We start from the raw sequence: 18,978 nt of genomic DNA on the forward strand, positions 1-18,978 counted from the left end.
AATCAGGCACATTCTTAATCTGCTCTATAAATAATATATTTATGCTGACATCAAGCAGATATTTGATTCTGAGATGATCATAGACCCGTTTATAGTTGGTTTAAGGACAACTTCTTTCACACTGAGTTAAAGAAGCAAATCTCTTTAAGTACTGTGAGATTTCTGGAATCAGTAGAAAGTACCAGGTAGGCCAAAATAACCTCAGATTCAAAGCAAAACTGTAGCATCTGAGGGATTTCCTGATGGCAAACAAGGCAAATATCAAATTGTTTGGCAAGGAAAGCGTGTGTGTGTGTGTGTGTGTGTGTGTGTGTGTGTACATGAGTGACTTCAAACAAACAAACAAAACAATTAGATGAAGAAAGCAGTCATAAACCAAACCTAAGAGGGAGCAGAGAGAGAGAGAGCTCTTTGGGTATTGAATGTACAGTAAAGGTTTCCTTGGTTTTCTGAACATAGAAACAGCAGGCTACTATTTATTTCTACTTTGTCCACAACCTCTGTTTAAATTAACAGGAGTGCAGAAAGTAATATACCTGGTTTCTAACAGTAGTTTCTCCTGCTAAATGGTTCAAATCTGAAAGGCTATCCATATTTGCTAATTCTTTCATCCAAAGGGTTAACACTAAAATTAGATTTATGAAACAGATGCAGAAAGGGAAAGCAAAGTTCTATTAAGAGAAAGGAAAAGAGTTTAAAAACCACAAATCATTCAATTCAAACAGAGATGAATAGATACTTCTCATCTGATCAAAATTCTTTGATTCCTTATACCAGAATGTTATATTAGTGCATGACTGATGAGAGATAAATTGAGATGTAATTCCTGTAGTGAAGCCAAATATATTGAATCTTGACAGACCACAGGACTAGGAATAACTGAGAAGTACAAACAAAAGTATTACATTATTTCCAAATGAATAAAGATTCAACAGCCCTCTGTACTTACACATAATTCATTTAACTAACAGAGTAGTACAGTTAGTGGATTGAATGATTTTTTGTCATTTTGGACTTGGTTAGATTAAATTTTCCAACAGCTCAAGAACTCAATAAATGGGGCAATAAAACAGCATATTTATGTAATTTCCCAATCAGGCCAAATTAGGTCTAAGTACAGTAAGGACGCTGTTAGTGGATCATTTCATAAAATATGCTTTCAAGAACTAAAGAAATTGCTGAACTGGTTCAAGGGTGGGTCAGCACTTCCATTATATAGCAGCCAAAAAGTTATTACTTTTATAGAAAAAAATCTATAAAATAGAAGTCAATAGGTCTCTGTCAAGGTGAAGCACTTTACCTGTGACCTCTAAGTTATAGGATCAGGTCCCCAGTTAGAATTGCAGAACAGTGTAACATTTTTTTCCACTGGATTTACATTCCAAGAAAAGTAAAACAGAGTTTTATCCAAAGGGAATGTTTTATGACTTTTTAAATCAGTATATTTAATATTTTGCAAGCCATTAGGTTGAAATGTAGATTTTGAAATATTGCCTTCATTTTTGTGTGCACAACTGTACACCTAAACTACAAGAGAGGACAAAAGTGGACCTACTTCTAGAGAGCATATCAATTCAGAGAAATATTTAAGCACATACTTAAATCTAATTGAAGCCAGGAATGAATTTGAGAACATGCTTTTGTGCTGTTCTGAATCAGGAATATTTATTGTCATATCTCTAATAAACAGTTTGACCTGCAAATGTATATAAGATTTTGGCCTTCAAGGAACTGCTTCTGCAAACTTTTTTAGGGGTGAAATATTACTAACAACAGGATTAATTTAGGGCCAAAGCCCTAATGTTCTCTAGATTCAAATGACTTGGCATGTATCCCACTTACAGATGTACTTCAGTTAGTCACAAAACCATTAATTGAAGGTCTCCTGGACATACCTGCTTCTGGGACAAGGATGAGATAATTTTTTATTGCGATATAGCTAGTAGCTCCTAGTATCTGGACTGAGCCCATAAGTTCATTTCATATAAGTTAAGAGACAGCTACTATGTGAGAACTGTTTCCAGGTGCAATTGTCTTAAGCCTAATTTAAATTACTGCACTAGAAATGTAAAAGCCTTTTTTAGCCCTTTGTCAGTGCTTTAGATAGCAAAGGTCCTGATCCAAAGCTCAGTGAAATCAATCTGAATTTTTGTATTGATTTTAATGGCATTTGGATCAGCTTTCAAGCCCCTTTTAACATATATTGGTATGTTTTGTGCTTGAAGTGCACATTATGTGAAAGCACTGGCTAGAGGCAGACACAGCTCTCACAACAGCCTCACAGCCTTTCCAAGCATATCTCTGACAACTCAAACTTTTGTATGTAGTACTCTTACACACGAGCAAAACCCAGAAATAAGGCAGTGAAACTGCTTGAAGGCGCATCCCCTCCCTGCTGTCCTCAAGGACTTCTGCTTTGGTCATGTTTGAGAGAAGAGGTGGGATTTTTCCTTTGGGGACTCTTCACTGCTGGGTGTGACACACAGAGTAGAGGCAGGTGACTGCAGTTTGTTTCTCAGCTGAGCTTTGAGAAGAGCAACTGAAGCAATATAGCCAGACTCCAAGATGGAGTGAGCAAGCCACAAAACATAATGGTCAGCTATTTAGATTCATCTACTGTGCTCAGAACTGTTACCATATTGGCTGAGCCTAAAGTCTAAGTGTTTAAACCTCACCACAGGGTGTTTGCAATTCACAAACTAGGTCTGCCTGCACCTGACTCCTACTGGACTGATCCTGTAAGCCTGCTTTAAGATGTTTAAAATATACTGACAACACTGGATTCAGCAAACAAACACTTTCATTAAAAATACATCTGGTGATAGACAATTGTTTTGTAATAGCCTAATGGTTAAAACTTTTGACCAGGAATTGGGAGAGGTGGGCTTAATTTACTCTTCAAGAATTTGCCTCAAACACAAATCTGCCACTTCTGAGGATACTGCCCAAATCCCCAGATTATAGGCTATGCACAGTTGAAGGCATTCCTCACTACTGTTGGAGATGGGCTACTGGGCAGAAAGGAATGCAGGATTCAAGGAGCCCAAAGGAGAATAAGCAAGCAGAACTTGCTATTCAATCCATTAAGTTAGGCACTCTCTTGGAAAATGGGATTTCTAGAGTCTGATTTCTGCTCCAGAATACTGCCTGTGTATTTTAGTAGGCACCAAGTAAAATGCATGAACACAACTGGTAGCAAAGATCAGATCCCAGGTCACCTCTTCCAGTGAATTGCTCTTCTCATGGACTACAGTTAGGCATCCTTTTGCTTGTTGTTCTTCTGGATCCATAACTCTTGCCTCCTTATCTACACAGTGGCCCACCTTCAGTATGAATAATGGAGGATGTTCTCCCTCCTGAATTATTCTGTATCTCAGTAATTAGGACTTTCCCCTACTGGGATGCTGGAGATAAGCATCTGAATCCCTGAAAATCAAGGTGGACCTTCAAGCCTGATCTCACTTTCTGAGTGTTATAACTATTTGGTTATTATGCAAGGGGTGGTTATCACTACCATCATCTTCTCCTCTTTCCTGAGGGAGCCAACTGCCTGTGCACAGCATGTGGCAATGTAGGTAGTTAAGTTTAGCTGCAGATTTCAAGCCATTCTTACAGAGGTGCCAAACTTAGGGCTGCAGGTGAGCACCTAAATGTGGCAAATAGGTGGGATTTCAGCTACCAGTCTCCTCTTTTTATCATTTCCTGTTGACTGGCTTAGGTGTCCTTCTGGTCTGTGTGCTAAACATTGCAGATTCTATTTGTAGGAGCCTAAGGGTGCAGACAGACATAAATAATTGAAATATTTCCAATTGAAATGCACTTGGAAACTTTTCAAAAAGGAATCATTTCAGCTAACGGGCATACATACTGCCCCTATAGCATTCCCCCTTCCCTCCCCACAAATGGAATGTTTCAAAACACTGCAGCTTCCCCCAGCACTGCCAAGTTGCACAAAGAGTGGGCTACAGCAGCTTACTCTCCACTCTCACTATAGAGAAGAGAGCACTGAATTGAAGAGGTAAGTTGGGTTGGTGAGGACTAGCTGCTGCTGTGATCCCAAATTCTATGAGTCTTGCCTCTCCCCTTCTCAGTTTACCAGGAAGGTAGAGGGGAATAAGGTTAGTTGACTCAACTCCAGGGATGGCAGGAGCAGGGATGTGGCAAGGGAAGCAGTGAGTGATAGTGATGCTCTCTGAAGGCAGGGGGGTGGGGTGGTCTCAGTGGGGAACCAATGTACCCTCAGGACCCAAAGTGGGACACAGAGCCTGGACATCTGGTGAGCTGTGCACTCTGTTCTCCTTCCCTTTCCCTAGAGACATACCAAAAAGGAAAACATTCCAAAATAGTAGCTAATTGAAAGAGGTACTATTTTGCACTTATTCAGCCAGTTTTGGAACATTTTAAATGGCATGTACTTTTTTGTATAGCTGGACTTTTGAAATGTTTCAATCATTAAGTCTACCCACACCTAACACTTTCCATTTAAAGTACAGGGAGCTAAGACATCTAAAGTTGGTTTGTGGATAGCACTCAGTGCATTAAAGTCACTTTTTGGCTAAATATGTGATGGTGAAGATTAAATCAGCTATAGGTTACATACAGGCATTCTTTACAGATAGTATACTGACAGTCACCACATGTTCCAGGAAATGCAGAGCCATGGCTGCTCCTTTCCTGGCCCTGCACAGCAGGTATGCTCCCCTCCCCACACATGAGGAGCCTCCGATGATGACAATGGAGGAGGAGGAAGGTAAGCACTATGCTGCCACCTCCAGGAGGAGCCGCAAGGTGGTGGTAGTGGGGGACTCCATCCTGCGGAGCACTGAGGGACCCCTAGCCCATGAGGTCTGCTGCCTCCCTAGGGCCCACATCTGAGATGTTGTGGAGAGGATCCCCAGGCTCATCCAGCCCTCTGACCACTATCCCATGCTCCTCGTCCATGTAGGAACAAATGACACAGCCAGGAGTAATCTGGACTGAGTCATGAGTGACTACAGGGCTCTGGGGGCTGGGCTCAAGGGGTTGGGGGCTCAGGTAGTCTTCTTCTCTGTGCTTCCTGTTGCAGGCCATGGTCCTAGGAGGGCACGATGCATCAATGAAGTCTCCAATGATGGTGCCATTGAGAGGGCTTCAGTTTCCTAGATCACAGCATGCAATTAAGGGAGAGAGGACTCATGGGAAAAGACAGTTTCCACCTCACATGGAGATGTCAGTCCCTTTTCTTGGCCAGGATGGCAGATCTTCTTGATAGAGCTTTAAACTAAGATTGCTGGGGGATGGGGAAACACTGACTGGAGCTTGCCTGGGGACTGACGTACAAGGAAACTCTGTAGATAGAGACACAAGGAGCCTCTTGTGGGAGCTGAGGGAATAGTTCTCCTTCAGTGTGACAGGAAATTGAGGGCCTCAGTAGGAAGACTCAGGTGCCTGTACACTAATGCCAGGAGCACGGGGAACAAGCAGAAGGAACAAGCAGAAGGAACTAGCCCTCCTGCTCTCCAATAGCCATTACAATCTAGTAGGGATTATGGAGACCTGGTGGGACTCCTCACACCATTGGGGTGTAGCCATAAAGGGCTATGCCCTGCATAGAAGGGACCAAGTAGGGAAAAAAAAAGGTGGAGGTGTAGCTCCCTATGCGAAGGAGCATTACACCTCCTTGGAGACCGATATTGGCTCCAAAAACGGCTTGAAACTCCCTGGGTCAAGCTGCAGGGGGGGCACAGCAAGAGATATCTAACAGTAGGCATATACTACAGGCCACCAAACCAGGGGGAGAAACTTGATCTAGAGTTCACCCGAGAACTAACAGAGGCTGCCTGGACATGGGATGTGGTTGTCATGGGAGACTTCAATTATCCAAAGATCCCTTGGAAGGAACACTCAGCCAAGTCAGATCAGTCGCATTCCTTCCTGACCTGAATTGAAGAGCTTTTTCTGACTCAGGAAGTGCACGGGCCAACCAGATGTAATACTCTTCTAGATTTGGTCCTGGCCAAAGGTCATCCATAAAATAAGACAACCTGGTAACTGACTTAAACATAGAGGGCAGCCTGGGTGATAGCTATCATGAAACCATTACATTCACAAGGCAGACAAACTGGATAGCAAGCTTGAAGTTTTGGACTTCAAAAATGCAAATTTCAACAAACTCAGATAATTAGTAGGGAATGTGCTAAGGGGCTGGGGACCAAAGGCAATAGGAGAGCATGAAGAGTGATTGTTCCTAAAGGACACGATTCTTGAAGCACAAAGGAAGCCCATTCCCATGTGGAAGAAATGTAGCAAAAGGGCTGGGAAGCTCTCTTGGCTAAACAGGGCAATTAAGGTCCTCTTAAGAAAGACAAAAGAGGCGTACAGTCAATGGAAGCTAGGGACAGCACAAAAGGACTATATACCTATGGCCCACACTTGTACGGATCAGATTAGAAATCCTAAGATGGTGACTGAACTAAAATTGCAATGGGAATCAAGGACAACAATAAGTCAGGTGCATAGGAAACTGGCTGTGGGGAAGGACCCAGAGAGTTCTAATGAACAGATCTGTGTCAGCTTGGTGGGAAGTAGCCAGTGGTGCCCTGCAGGGGTGAGTGCTTTGTCCAGTGCTATTCAACATCTTCATCAATTATTTTGATGTGGGGTTGAAGAGTTCACTGGCCAAGTTCACGGATGGCACCAACTTATGGGGAACCATGGTCGTGCCTGAAGATAGGCTGCAGATACAGGTGGACCTAGACAGGCTTGCAAGTTCGGTGGACCAGAACCAGATGAAGTTCAACATTGAGAAATGAAAAGTCCTCCACCTGGGGACAAACAAGCCTGGGCACACCTACAGGCTTGGCAACACCAACCTAATCAGCACTACGAATGAAAGGGACCTGGGGGTAATAATGGACCACAGTCTGAACATGAGCTGGCAGGGCCAACAATACCCCAGTGTGTATCAATCAATGCATCTCCAACAAAACCATAGAAGTGATTCTCCTACTCTACTTGGCATTGGTGAGACAGCAGCTGGAGCACTGCACACTGCATTCAGCTCTGGGCTCCACACTTTAACAAGGATGTGGTAAAGCTTGAGAGAGTCCAGAAAAGGGCCACCCATATGATCAGAGACTTGAATGGCAAGCCATACAAGGAAAGGTTAAGGGATCTGGGACTCTTCAGCCTGGAAAAGAGAAGGCTGAGAGGGGACTTGGTAGCAGCTTACTGCTACATCAGAGGTGTACATTAAGGACTTGGTGCACAACTGTTCACCAGGGCACCCTTGGGAAAAAAAAAAACTAGGAGTAATGGTCACAAACTCCTGGAAGATCATTTCAGGCTCATTTCAGACTCAACATTGGGAAAAACTACTTCACAGTTAGTGTGTCCAGACTGTGGAATAAGCTCCCTCCAGAGGTGGTACAAGCACCTACCCTGTAAATCTTTAAGTGGAGACTGGATGGGCACCTTGCTGGGGTCACCTCACCCTAGTTGTCTTTCCTGCTTGGTGCAGGGGGCTGCACCCGATGATCTTCCAATGTTCCTTCTATCCTTATAATCTATGAATCTATTACGATAATAGAAATCCTTTCAGGAGAGGGAACATTACAGATGTTCAGTTTGGAGCCGACCCCTCTCCCCTGCTCTCTGTGCCTACCCAAGGCCAGAAAGTGGGAATGGAGCAGGAAGTGGAAATGAACAGAAAGGACAGATTTCCCACACTTGCTCCAGACGAGGCTTTGGGGAACAGGGTACCAGAGCAACCTCCTCCACTCTGCTCCAAGTCTCTAGGAAAGGAGCGGAGGGAGCACTAAGGCAAATTTTCAAGTCCCTACCCCAAACAGAGCAGTGTCTGGCTTGGAAAAGAGGCAGAGAACAGTGATGCCTGCTCCTCTCCCCTCTTGGTAGTTCCTTTGGTCACAGTTAAGTGAATGAGTTTGTCTAACAGTGGCTAAACAGAGGGCTTCGATCTCCGGGCAATCAGTCTGGCATATTAAACAAACAACAAATTTACTCAGCTATATTAAAAATGGGAGATAAGCTAAGGTAAATATTAATTTCAGCATGGTAATAAAATATTAGTTGCTGGAGACCTTTAAAATGTGAAAATATCTTTAGGGAAAACAGTTTGAAACAAAGATATACTGCTAAAAGAACAACACAAGACAGTAGTAATGATGAATGGGACGAATGGGTGGTAGATACTCAGATACATGTTTGTAAATTAATACTGCAGCAAGCAAAACAATACAAAGAAGCAGTTGGGAGGAGGGGGTGAAGCCTTGAAGCTGTGAACAAAAATTTCAAGTAAAATTGAAACTGCATATCAAGAAATTCTTCCCAGGAAAATGATCCTGTAACTTGAGTTATAGTTTCCTCAAAAATGTGCTGGAAGATCCACTACTGGCAAATTTAAACGTAGACTGCACAGCATATTAGCAAATGACCAACAGGTCTATCTCTTCTTGGCAGGGAGAAATACTGAATGACCAAATAGGCTTTTTTATCTTTAGATTACTTGACCCTACATGTTTTGGCTACAATGGACAAATCATCTTCTGTATTATTCAATCTGCAGATGAATTTCTCAGTCAGTATAACAGAAAGACAGCGAACCTTGTCCAGGGTTCCATAAACAAGACTAATTTATGATATAAACCTGGAAAACATTGGTAGTAAGCATTACTTAGTTTGTACATGTTGGCAGTTAGTTTTACTTTGAATTAATGCGTGTACAGTGATTTGAAAATGTAAAGCAGGGCATACATACTAAGTTCTGTGGTTATCAATCAAAAGATCAAAGGATTGTTTTTAAAACATACTGTAAAAACTGAATGAAATCTGGGGCATACTTTCTGATCCTGACTTTGTGTGGAAATAAAATCTATGAAATGGATCCTATTCCACCTATTAAGTACCTAAGGGCTTTGACACAGGTTACCTGTATAACATTAAAAATTGGTGGATGTTGTGATATCATAAAAGGATGGCATTTTTAAGGCAGTCTCAGGTGAAGGCTTCATGTTGTTTCATATCTGCATGACTGTGACTTGCTGTTTGTGGGTATGTAGCAATTTAGTCACTTGAAAATTGGGTCATCTAGTTCCTTGGCCTACCAGGTTTAGCATCAGGAGCAGAAAAGGAATGGGTACATCTCCTTTGTCCACAGAGCTCAGTGGGGAGAGTACTCACCTGGGATGCTGGAAGTCCGGAGTCCCCTCACCCAGAAAGGCTTTGAACTTGAGTCAGAAAGGGTGACTCTTACTTTTGAGGGTTTACTTTGAAAGGATTTGGATGAGAAGTGGGTAATTGGGATAGTCTGTCCAGGCTCAATTACAGCAGATTCTGATTCAGTTCCCAGCTCTGAGTAATCAGGGTACTGGCTGAATAATCCACAGGGCCCCCAGGAATAGGGCCCCCAGGAATAGGGCCCAATCTACATTGGCCTGTATAAACTCAGGCCAGACAGCTGAAAACTGTCTAAGCAATACATTTGTATGGCTGCATCTCCTAACCCACCTGACCTACTGTCAACCTGCTTGCTTATCCCACATGAGCTCTGCCTAGCCTAACCCTTACCTAAATTCATGCCCACACCCTTCCCTGGCCTAAACCTATGCCTTGCCCCTGCCTAGTTTCTGCCTCTACCTTGCCTAGCCTGAACCTCACTCCTGCTTGGATCCTTGATTAGCAGGTGATGTGTTCCTTATCCTTATCCTCCCAGTATAATCAACATTCACTTCATTGTGACTCCTAGCTTGATACCTCAAACTTGGACTAATATTGGCTTGATCCCAGCACTCTCTATAGTAACTCCTGTTCTACCAGTTTCTGGGCTGACTATCCACAGTCCACCCTAACAGTTGGGTCCTTTAACTGTCACTTTGCTCATATGCAGAATGTAATGCTTTGGAACACATTCTGGATTATCAGCCTTAATATTTAATGACATATTTTTATCAGTTTTCTTATAACATAATGTTTTTACTATTTAATCACAGAGGAAATAGGAAAGTGTAGTCCTGACAATCATATTTGTTGAGCAACTGTGTTCCATCAAACATATAATATGACACAGATTGCATATCAATATAGAAATCTTTCACCTTGTTGATGCCTACTGCATGCATAATGAATTATTTGTCTCTCTTCTTATGATATTTACTGAAAAGATAAAACTAAGACATAGGGAAAGAGATGCAGAATTCTGATATTTCCAGAATATATTAAAATAATAATTTGCATGTATATTACTTTTTCCTTTTGTAAATCATTACATTTTTTGTCAGTACATAGACAGTTATCTTCCAATACAAAATATTCTGTTGTTAACCTAAAAGGAGCATGGTAAGCCTTTACCTGCAGTTCTCGTATTTGATCAAATACCACCAGAAATTCATCAATATTTGAACTTTCTTTAAAGTTTTTTTTTTTCCCCCACTGGCAACTCTTGAAAAAGTCGAATCAGGTATTTGGGCCATGAACCAAGCTGGTTCACAAGCATGGGACAACTGAATATACATATACATGTACATTTTCTAGTATTCAAGAAAACAGGTCTCATTTTAATCCAGCTCTTACTACACACTTTGCGATGAGAATTTGTCATTGCTTTCTCTCTTTTTTTTAACCAAAAAATCAAATAATTCATTTCCACTCTGTGTGCTCTTTTGTTTTGTTCATATCTGAGATGAGAAAGGAGAAGTGCTAAGTAATGTATATTGCAACAACATTATTTCCTCTGCTGTGTTCTTCATGGAAGATAAAATTATCGTTTTATGGTCCTGAGGGAATGGTATTTTTCTTTCAATTCCATTTTGTTCACTAGAATTTTGTTCTAAAACATCAGGTATAATTTGAAAAAAATATATTAAGGTAAAACATTAAGATAATGAGCACAATGTTACATTTTACATATTTAGCACATCTTTTTATATAGCTTTAAAACATCTTCATAGAACATCAATCCATTTTCAGCATCTACTTATTCATTTGACATTTAAAGAAAGACTTTATGCATATTTACCTAGACATCGTGTTTCGGTGCCACTCCAGAGGCCATTTGCTAAACATTCCCTCACATGGGATCCAACTAGTGTGTATCCTGTGTTACAGGTGAAGATTGCAGTGGCTCCGTACACTGTTAATGTTCCAATCTTATTACCATTTGGTGGAGATGGAAGACCACCACAAGAGATAACTAGATGAAAAACATAAAAATGAATCAGAAATACTAATTTTTTTCATATTCTCCTACAAAAAAAAAAAAGCCATCTCTTGTAGCTTTTCTACATTTATAGCCCAGTGTTGATTTAATGCTTATAAAATTAAGAATCTGGAGTTGCATTGGGTCCAAAGTAAGGGTTTTACATTACGTCTACCTCGGTATCACTGTGTAAAACTCTAGAAAATTCCCAAAGGGCCTTCTCTCTAGTCACCAGTGAAGGTGCTATTGATGAGGATAGCAACAATTTCACTTTCAGTGCTGAAGTATGTAAAGAACAAGACTAACCTGGCAATGGCCCCAAAATAATCATGTTCAGATAACATAATAGCCTTATCCAAAGCATTTGCTCTTTTATCAGAATGGCAATAATTTCCCCTCTATGAACTTCCCAGGCCTGAAGTAAAAGTATGCCTTTAGTAGGCTTGAGGTAGTGATCTACCAACAGACACTGAATTTTCTTCTTTAAATAATTTCTCTTGATTTTCATAGTAATATATTCATAGTAATAACATAGATTAATGTATAAATGTAAGCTATCTGATAAAAAATTACAAATCTTCTAGTTTGGTAACACAGTAGACTTAGAAATATATGGTGGGAAGGACCTTCTGGATCATCAGTTCCTTTTGCCTGCTATCACAGACATGACATCATATAGCCTCTTTCATATTTGGTGAAATATCATCTCTGATATCACATTTTTTCTAGTAATCTAAAAATTATAAGCTGGAAATTTAAGAGATCCCTCATTGTCTTAGATTTCTTTTTATTATTTTACTAAGTGCAGAGATTTTCTTTTTATTTTCTATATTTACAAAGATTAGTGTTAGTCTCAACTAAATTTCAAAGACATGAAATGCCCTATCCTAGTCCTTAAGGCAGCGTCTTCTACTACTTTACAACATGTCTAACTAGGTAATGATAAAACAGCTGCAGTTTAAGTGCTCTGTGGGACTCTATTTTGGAAATAATACACAATAAACTGTATTCTGTTGTATAGTTAGTCACACTGGTATGTTCATTAGGATATATATTTCCAAAGTTCAGTATGCTCCTCACATTTTCTGAGAAGTGCCAGTCAATCCAAATTAATGTAAAGAATCCTCCTGACTACAATTAAAGCAATACTGAATCAGTTTGTAGAGCTACCCACTGTTTTAATACATTTAATTATAAACATATAGAATATAAGATATTTATAGTGAAATGAAATAAAATAAATTTCCTAATAGGTCAAACTAGGTATTATACCTCCATTTTTTTCAGCTGACTAAAATGTTTTGTATCTCATGAGTTGTCATGGACACTATTTTTCATATTTGTAAACAAAAGTGAGGCTAAAATCTCTACGTAAATGTTCCCAACTGCTAACCTCATTTATAATGGTCAGAAAAGCATTATGGTTTTGGCTATTCATACATAATACTTGAGTTACTTGAGTTACTTTTCATTATCATTTCAATATCTCCTATACTGTTTTAAATAGATGTTTGCACAGCTATGATTTTTATTTATATATTCTTGTTTCATTATGTAAGTGACAAACAAAGTATTCTAAAAATATTCTTTCACATATCTCAAGTTCTCTATATTATCTACCATATGGAAATGCTACAACATCCATTGTAATGGCTGATCTTTACTATCATTAAAACTTTCACTGAAACTCAGTTTTCCCATCAGAGGATGAGATAACATATTCATCTTGTAAAAGAAACCTTCCAAACCCCCAATAAACCTTTAGTCATTAGTCTATAAATAAGTCCATTAGGATTATGCATCTATTATTTTTTAGCTCATGGTTAAATATAACCTTTGCATCTCCATCTCTCTTTTTACCTCTAATTAGTTAAATAGAGTTGCTATCACTGTGGTAGTTAGTGAATCACTGGTCTTTTCAACAAACTTTCAGAGGTGGATAATGGATTCCAGAATAACTGGTTGTTATCTAGTAGCAAAATGAACTTCATATTAAAGAAGGTACCAAGGCTTTCATAGACCCACAGAGAATAAAAGTGGTATAATTTCAATGGATGAAATCTAAATCTTATTCTTCATAACTGCAAAAAGAATATCAATATTCCCCTTATTATTTCATGGCAGTTATGAAAGAACTATCTTATTTTTCTATCATATTCATTAACTTTATTTTACAAACAAACAAAACCACACCTTACTGCCATTTAGTTAAAAATAACATTAAGTAAATAATTATTTTCTTACTAGTAATATAATTTTCTTATTTGTTTTCTTATTCAATGGAGGTCTACCTTCTGCACTTTCTTTGCTATACACTTTCCCTTTGGGAATGGGGAAAAAGTTCCCACTTCTTCTGGAGCCTAAGAATAACAAAATTCCCTAAACTTGGTAGATACCATTTGGCCATTTGGCTGAACCATAATGCTAGAGGGGATATAAGCAGGTCTAATTACATTGGCAAGATCTCTCTATACTCCTTGTTTGCAGTAGCAAATGACACCAAGTTGGGTAGAGTTGCAAACATTTGGGGATAGGGATAAGACTCAGAATGACCTTAATTAAACGGGAAAAATTACTAAAAATCAATTTCATGAAATTCAACAGGGAAAAGTGTGAAGTCCTGCACTTGGGATGAGATAACTGCATACACAAATAAAGAATGGGAAATGACTATCTAGCCTGTAGTACAGCAGAAAACGACATAAGAGTTGCACTTGAGCCCCTAAACTGAATATCCATAAGCTGAATATCAGCCAAGCATTTTATTATTTGTTTGTTTGCTTGTTTGTTTGTTTTTAAGGGCTGATGGCATATCTGGCTGTATCAATGGGAATGTTACTTGCAAATCAAAATAGGTGATTCTTCTACTCTGTTCAGCACTGGTAAGGCCTCACCTTGAATACTATGTCCCATTCTGGAACACCTTGTTCAAGAAAGCGGGGACAAATTAGAAAGAGTCCAGTGGCAAACATAAAAAAATAATTAGACATCTGGGAAACAGAAATGTGCTTTATGAGGAAAGGATGAAACACCTGGCTTGGAGAAGGGAAGGCTGAGGGGGAATTTGATAACAGTCTTCAATTACACGGTGGGTGGTTATAAAGAGTATAGTGCTAGACTATTCTCTGTGGCAGCAGCAGATAGGACAAGGAAAATGGTCTTAAATAGCAGCAAAGAACATTTCAATTAAAGATTAGGAAGAACTTTCTCACTTTGAGGGTGAGAATGGAAGTACTGGAACAAGCTACCCAGAGAGAATCCTCAGCCTTACTAATTAAAAGCAGGACAGACAAATACTTCCAGACCTACTTGCATATGATTCCTATAATGGTAATGGCCTAAAGCTTTTTGGGAAGTATAGGACTTTTGCCCTGGATTATGATTTGAATTCATTACTTCCTCTAGCATGATGCAGTAGGGTTTATTTAAAAAAAAAAAAAAAAGAAAAGAAAAAGAAAAAAAAACACAATGTATGACAGTTTATCCAACATTCCTATCTCTGGCCCACTATTTATGCACATCAGTTGAATTAGCAGTGTTCTTTGGCAAGTAGGTTGATACCATTAACTACAGTATTATCATTTACAGTGCAGAACTACAGTAATATTTTCCAATAGTGTTTCTTTATATTTGTATTATATTTTATAACATTTATATGCTTTTACCTCATTCTAGAAAAAATCATGAACGTGACCCCCTCAGTTAGGTTTAACATTATAATATTCAACAGTAAGAATTTAGTTATGGTGTAGAATTATTATTTCATTGTATTCATACTTCTGAAGCCCATAGCCTCGTACATATTTTTGCTTAACTACTGCAGATGCCAGTTGATATTTTCCTACATTCAAGATAATTTTTATACCATCTGTTTTCTCTGATGCTCAAAGGCATCCACATATTTTCAAAGACACTTTATACAAAAATTAAGGGAATATATATATATCATATTGTAACAAATTATTTGATTTCTTCAGAATCTTGGAAAAGTCACACGCAACTCTTTTTTAAGGAGTGATAAGTCTCACTAGGACATAAATAATAAACAAGAATAACACCAAACAAAGTTTCCTTTATTTCTTTGTAGTCAAATTCTCTAACCATGATATGGCAGATGACTATTTCATATTGCTTTCTTAGAGTTATCAACTAACATCAAACTAGTATAGACTATTCATATCTTTCATAGTATGCAAATCACCATAGGCGACTGGTGCCTCCCGAGCCTGGGGATCACTAATGGAGGGGGTCCCCCAGCAGCTGATCACCAACTGGGGGTGGAGGGGGGTCCCCAGCAGTTGAACACCGAGCCAGTCAGTTTCGTGGCTGACACTTCCAGGGGGTGCACGGCTGATCTCAAGGGTACAAGGTGTTGCAGGTGTTGCAAAGCAGGCTGAATCTGTTTATGTTTTTCTTGAGAAATTCCAGTGAAAAGCACCATATAATAGATTCAGACTGTCTGACTATTTTAGAGATAGAGGATTCCATGGAGTTTCCTATTTTAGTCAGCTTGTGTGTAGGTTTCAGGTTACCCATTCTCAAAAAACATTTTTGCCTTATTGCTTTCATTCCCAGGGCTAGTCCATCCTATCCTGCAAAACCTGTGGCTGCAGGGGGTCCTATAGCCAAGGGGTCCCCTGCAGCCATGAACACTACATCACTCCGCATTGCCACCACCATCTCTGGCTTCATGTCCAGGTTCTCGCCACCCCAGCCCTGTCATCAATGCTGCCACTGGCTTCACATCCAGCTGCTAGCCACTCCACCTCCCCGTCACTGCTGCCACCGCTGGTTTCTTTGGCTGCTGCCCACCCTCCTCCCCTGCCGTTGCCACTGATTTCTTCACTTCAGGGGGGCCCAAAACTATATCTCACAGGGGGCCCCAAAACACTGTAGGCCAGCCCTGTTCATTCCCCAGAATGAAGCACCAAACTTAGTTTGAAAGAGTTTTTGGTCTAGATATGGACTACAGAATTCAATGCAGACATAAAAGAATTTTAATTTCTGCCTTATGTAGACCCTTCAGTTAGCCAGTTTCTTGATTATAACTACAAACCTTTATGCTGGTCAGGTATTGATAAGGGGCCTGATTCTAAATTAGAGTGACCAGCCAAGAATTACCCCTGATATAAAAGTCTCCACTATTGTGTGGTTGAAAAAGATAGCTCAGATGTGCTAACTAACCTCTTTTTCACTCCAACACATTGGGGAACATACCGAGGAAAGGAGCGGGGTGGGGGCTATTGTATTTTAGGAGGGTTCTATTCTTTTAATTCTTGGCTGCCTTGTGACCTGTAGGCTGCTTGAAATAATAGATAGTCCATAATCAAAATCAAAATAATTCACAGAGCTAGGAGCTGCAATCGGATTCCTGACACCTCTTTCACACCCAAGCAGCAAAGCTTGACATTAGGGAAGAAACTGATTTTCTGAGTCTGTGTGGCCATATGTAAAATCATTACACCAGCAGTTGTACCCTACCTGTTGTTACATGTAACTGTGTGTGTCCCTTAAAACCCACCGCTCTGTAACAATGTGGCTTCCTTGGGTAGGGTACTTTGTATTCTCTCTTCTCTATAAGCATCCTGACTTTTAGCTTCCCTGCCCCCCATCCCAACCCATCCAATTCTTACTATGTAACTTAGATGCATCTTCCTCCCTCCACCCCCACCCACCCACTCACTATGTACTATGTAGCCACCCTTATCAGGATATTTGTATTTCTTCCTATCCCTTCAACTCTGTAACTACCCTTTTTAACATTCACTAATAAAGTTAAAGTTATGTAAAATAAGAATATCAACACATGATCTTAGCCAAAGGGCTGAGAAGCAAAGTGTATAACAAAGTGTTGTTACGAAGATAAGTTAGTCAGCATTGTATACAATGTTGTCAGTATATTTACATGTACATATTTACAAAGTTAGTCAGCATTGTATACAATGCAAATATACTTTTACAGAAGCTGTCAGCTTGCACCCAGCAATTTCAACCAATGATATATAATGAAAATGTCACATTGAATTACTTTCAACAGAAAGATAGAAATATTCCCTTAGGAATTACAGTTTTCTATTTATCTATTTAAATACAATATTTGTAAAAATATTAAAATATTAGAAGTGATACTCAAATATGGAATAGCATGGTACATTTGATAAGCAAGCATTTTTCTTACCCTTACAACTTGGCCTTTCATCACCTATACTCCATGTTCCATTAGTTCTGCACTGTAGAAGTCTTTGTCCTGCTAAATAATAGCCGGGACTGCAGCTTAGCATGACTTGAGCTCCATACTCATTCAATGACCCAGAAATCAATCGCCAGACAAAATGTTCTGAGAGCACAGTCTCAATGCTGAGGCAAGTTACAGCTGTGAAGAAAGGACACTTGAATATCACCAGGTTCCTCGCCACATTTCCTCACAGAAAATGAATCATGGTCTTATTGACAGAAGCCTATCTGCATGAAATTGAGCATGCTGTGAACATTTTTCAAATTAAAGTTCCAGAAAAGAGCATCAGATATTATGTAATTGAAGTTTACCATATATTTTAACTTAGATAGCTATAGTAGAGCAGTTATATCTGCATACAGTTACATTTTATAAATAAAGGTAAATTTATTTAGGGATCAATCAAATGCTATACTATGATAGATATAGAAGGAATAGCAAACGATTATAAACTAAGTTAACGGTAACCGCAATGGCTCAAAACTTCTCAAGATATGGCTCCGTTATCTAAACGCAAAATAAATTTGCAGTTCCATAAGCCATGCTTAAACAATTTCAAGGAATGCCTCATTTCTCTGTACATGACACTTATTTTATAATAGATCTAACTGGATTTTGCAGATGCTTCCTATGTCGACTATAGTGAAGATAGTTAATGAACATTTAATCCCTAATTACTAGGACACTGATGTTCTGTAAGTATGGAGGAACATAATTGCATTACAGTATAGAACAGTAGTGATTAAAAATAAACTCAACATTTGACACTCCAGAGTGATCTCTGTACTGTGGCATCCAGTATCCCGAGCTTGGCAAGACAATACAATTACAGCAAGTATATAAGAATGGTAGTGCTACATTTTTATGATCTGCAATATAGATATAATTGAATTTCATGTGCGCTGTTTTGCAAATCATATAATTTATAGCATTCTCAAAAATAATTTATCAAGCTTTCAATTGACTCTATTTATTAAAAATCATAAATAAAGTTCACCATATATTTTCTCTGTTGGAAGGAACAATATTTTCTTAAATGTGTCCCATGCATCTGGGTTTACAGATCAGATTTTGAGAAACAGCCTTGTTTACTTGTTATTAAACACTAAGTAATTTATTAAAAGGTCAAAATGCTTTACAGTTCAATATTAAATTGTAAAGGTTTATCATATCATATATGCTACTCTATATCAGTATTCAGTAACTTTTCAGATTTACCATAAAACTAATTTTCATTGCTGCCTCTTTCAAGTATTAGTTTTATAGAGAAATATGGTTCTTTCAGAGATGAAAGAAAGCCTCTTATTTAGCCTAATCATCACCAATAAAAAGATTCCAGCTTAACCACAGGGGATATTTTAAGCCACTTAGAGATAAGAAGCTCACCTATTTCACCTTATGAAAATGAACTCCCAAGATGATTTCTCTTAATCTGATGCAGATATTGGTAGGAAAGTTCATTTTTTCTTTAAATATAAAAGGCACCTACATTCTTACTGCAAGCACACTTTTACAAATCACTTTTATACTTGACACAGCATAATACAACTTC

The 18,978-nt window shown here is 39.0% G+C and overlaps 1 protein-coding gene across 1 annotated transcript in view; it reads right to left on the bottom strand.

Annotated features, from left to right (window-relative positions):
• CSMD1 (CUB and Sushi multiple domains 1) overlaps nucleotides 1-18,978 on the bottom strand; it is a 2,292,800-nt gene that overhangs the window by 109,080 nt on the left and 2,164,742 nt on the right. Inside the window, exons 51-52 of the mRNA XM_019488443.2 lie at nucleotides 17,370-17,564; nucleotides 11,012-11,185 (exon numbers count right to left, since the gene is read on the bottom strand). Coding sequence (XP_019343988.2) covers nucleotides 11,012-11,185; nucleotides 17,370-17,564 — 369 coding nt within the window. The remainder of the gene's footprint in view (nucleotides 1-11,011; nucleotides 11,186-17,369; nucleotides 17,565-18,978) is intronic.

This window comes from Alligator mississippiensis, chromosome 1, assembly GCF_030867095.1.
Source record: "Alligator mississippiensis isolate rAllMis1 chromosome 1, rAllMis1, whole genome shotgun sequence".
Taxonomy (NCBI): domain Eukaryota; kingdom Metazoa; phylum Chordata; order Crocodylia; family Alligatoridae; genus Alligator; species Alligator mississippiensis.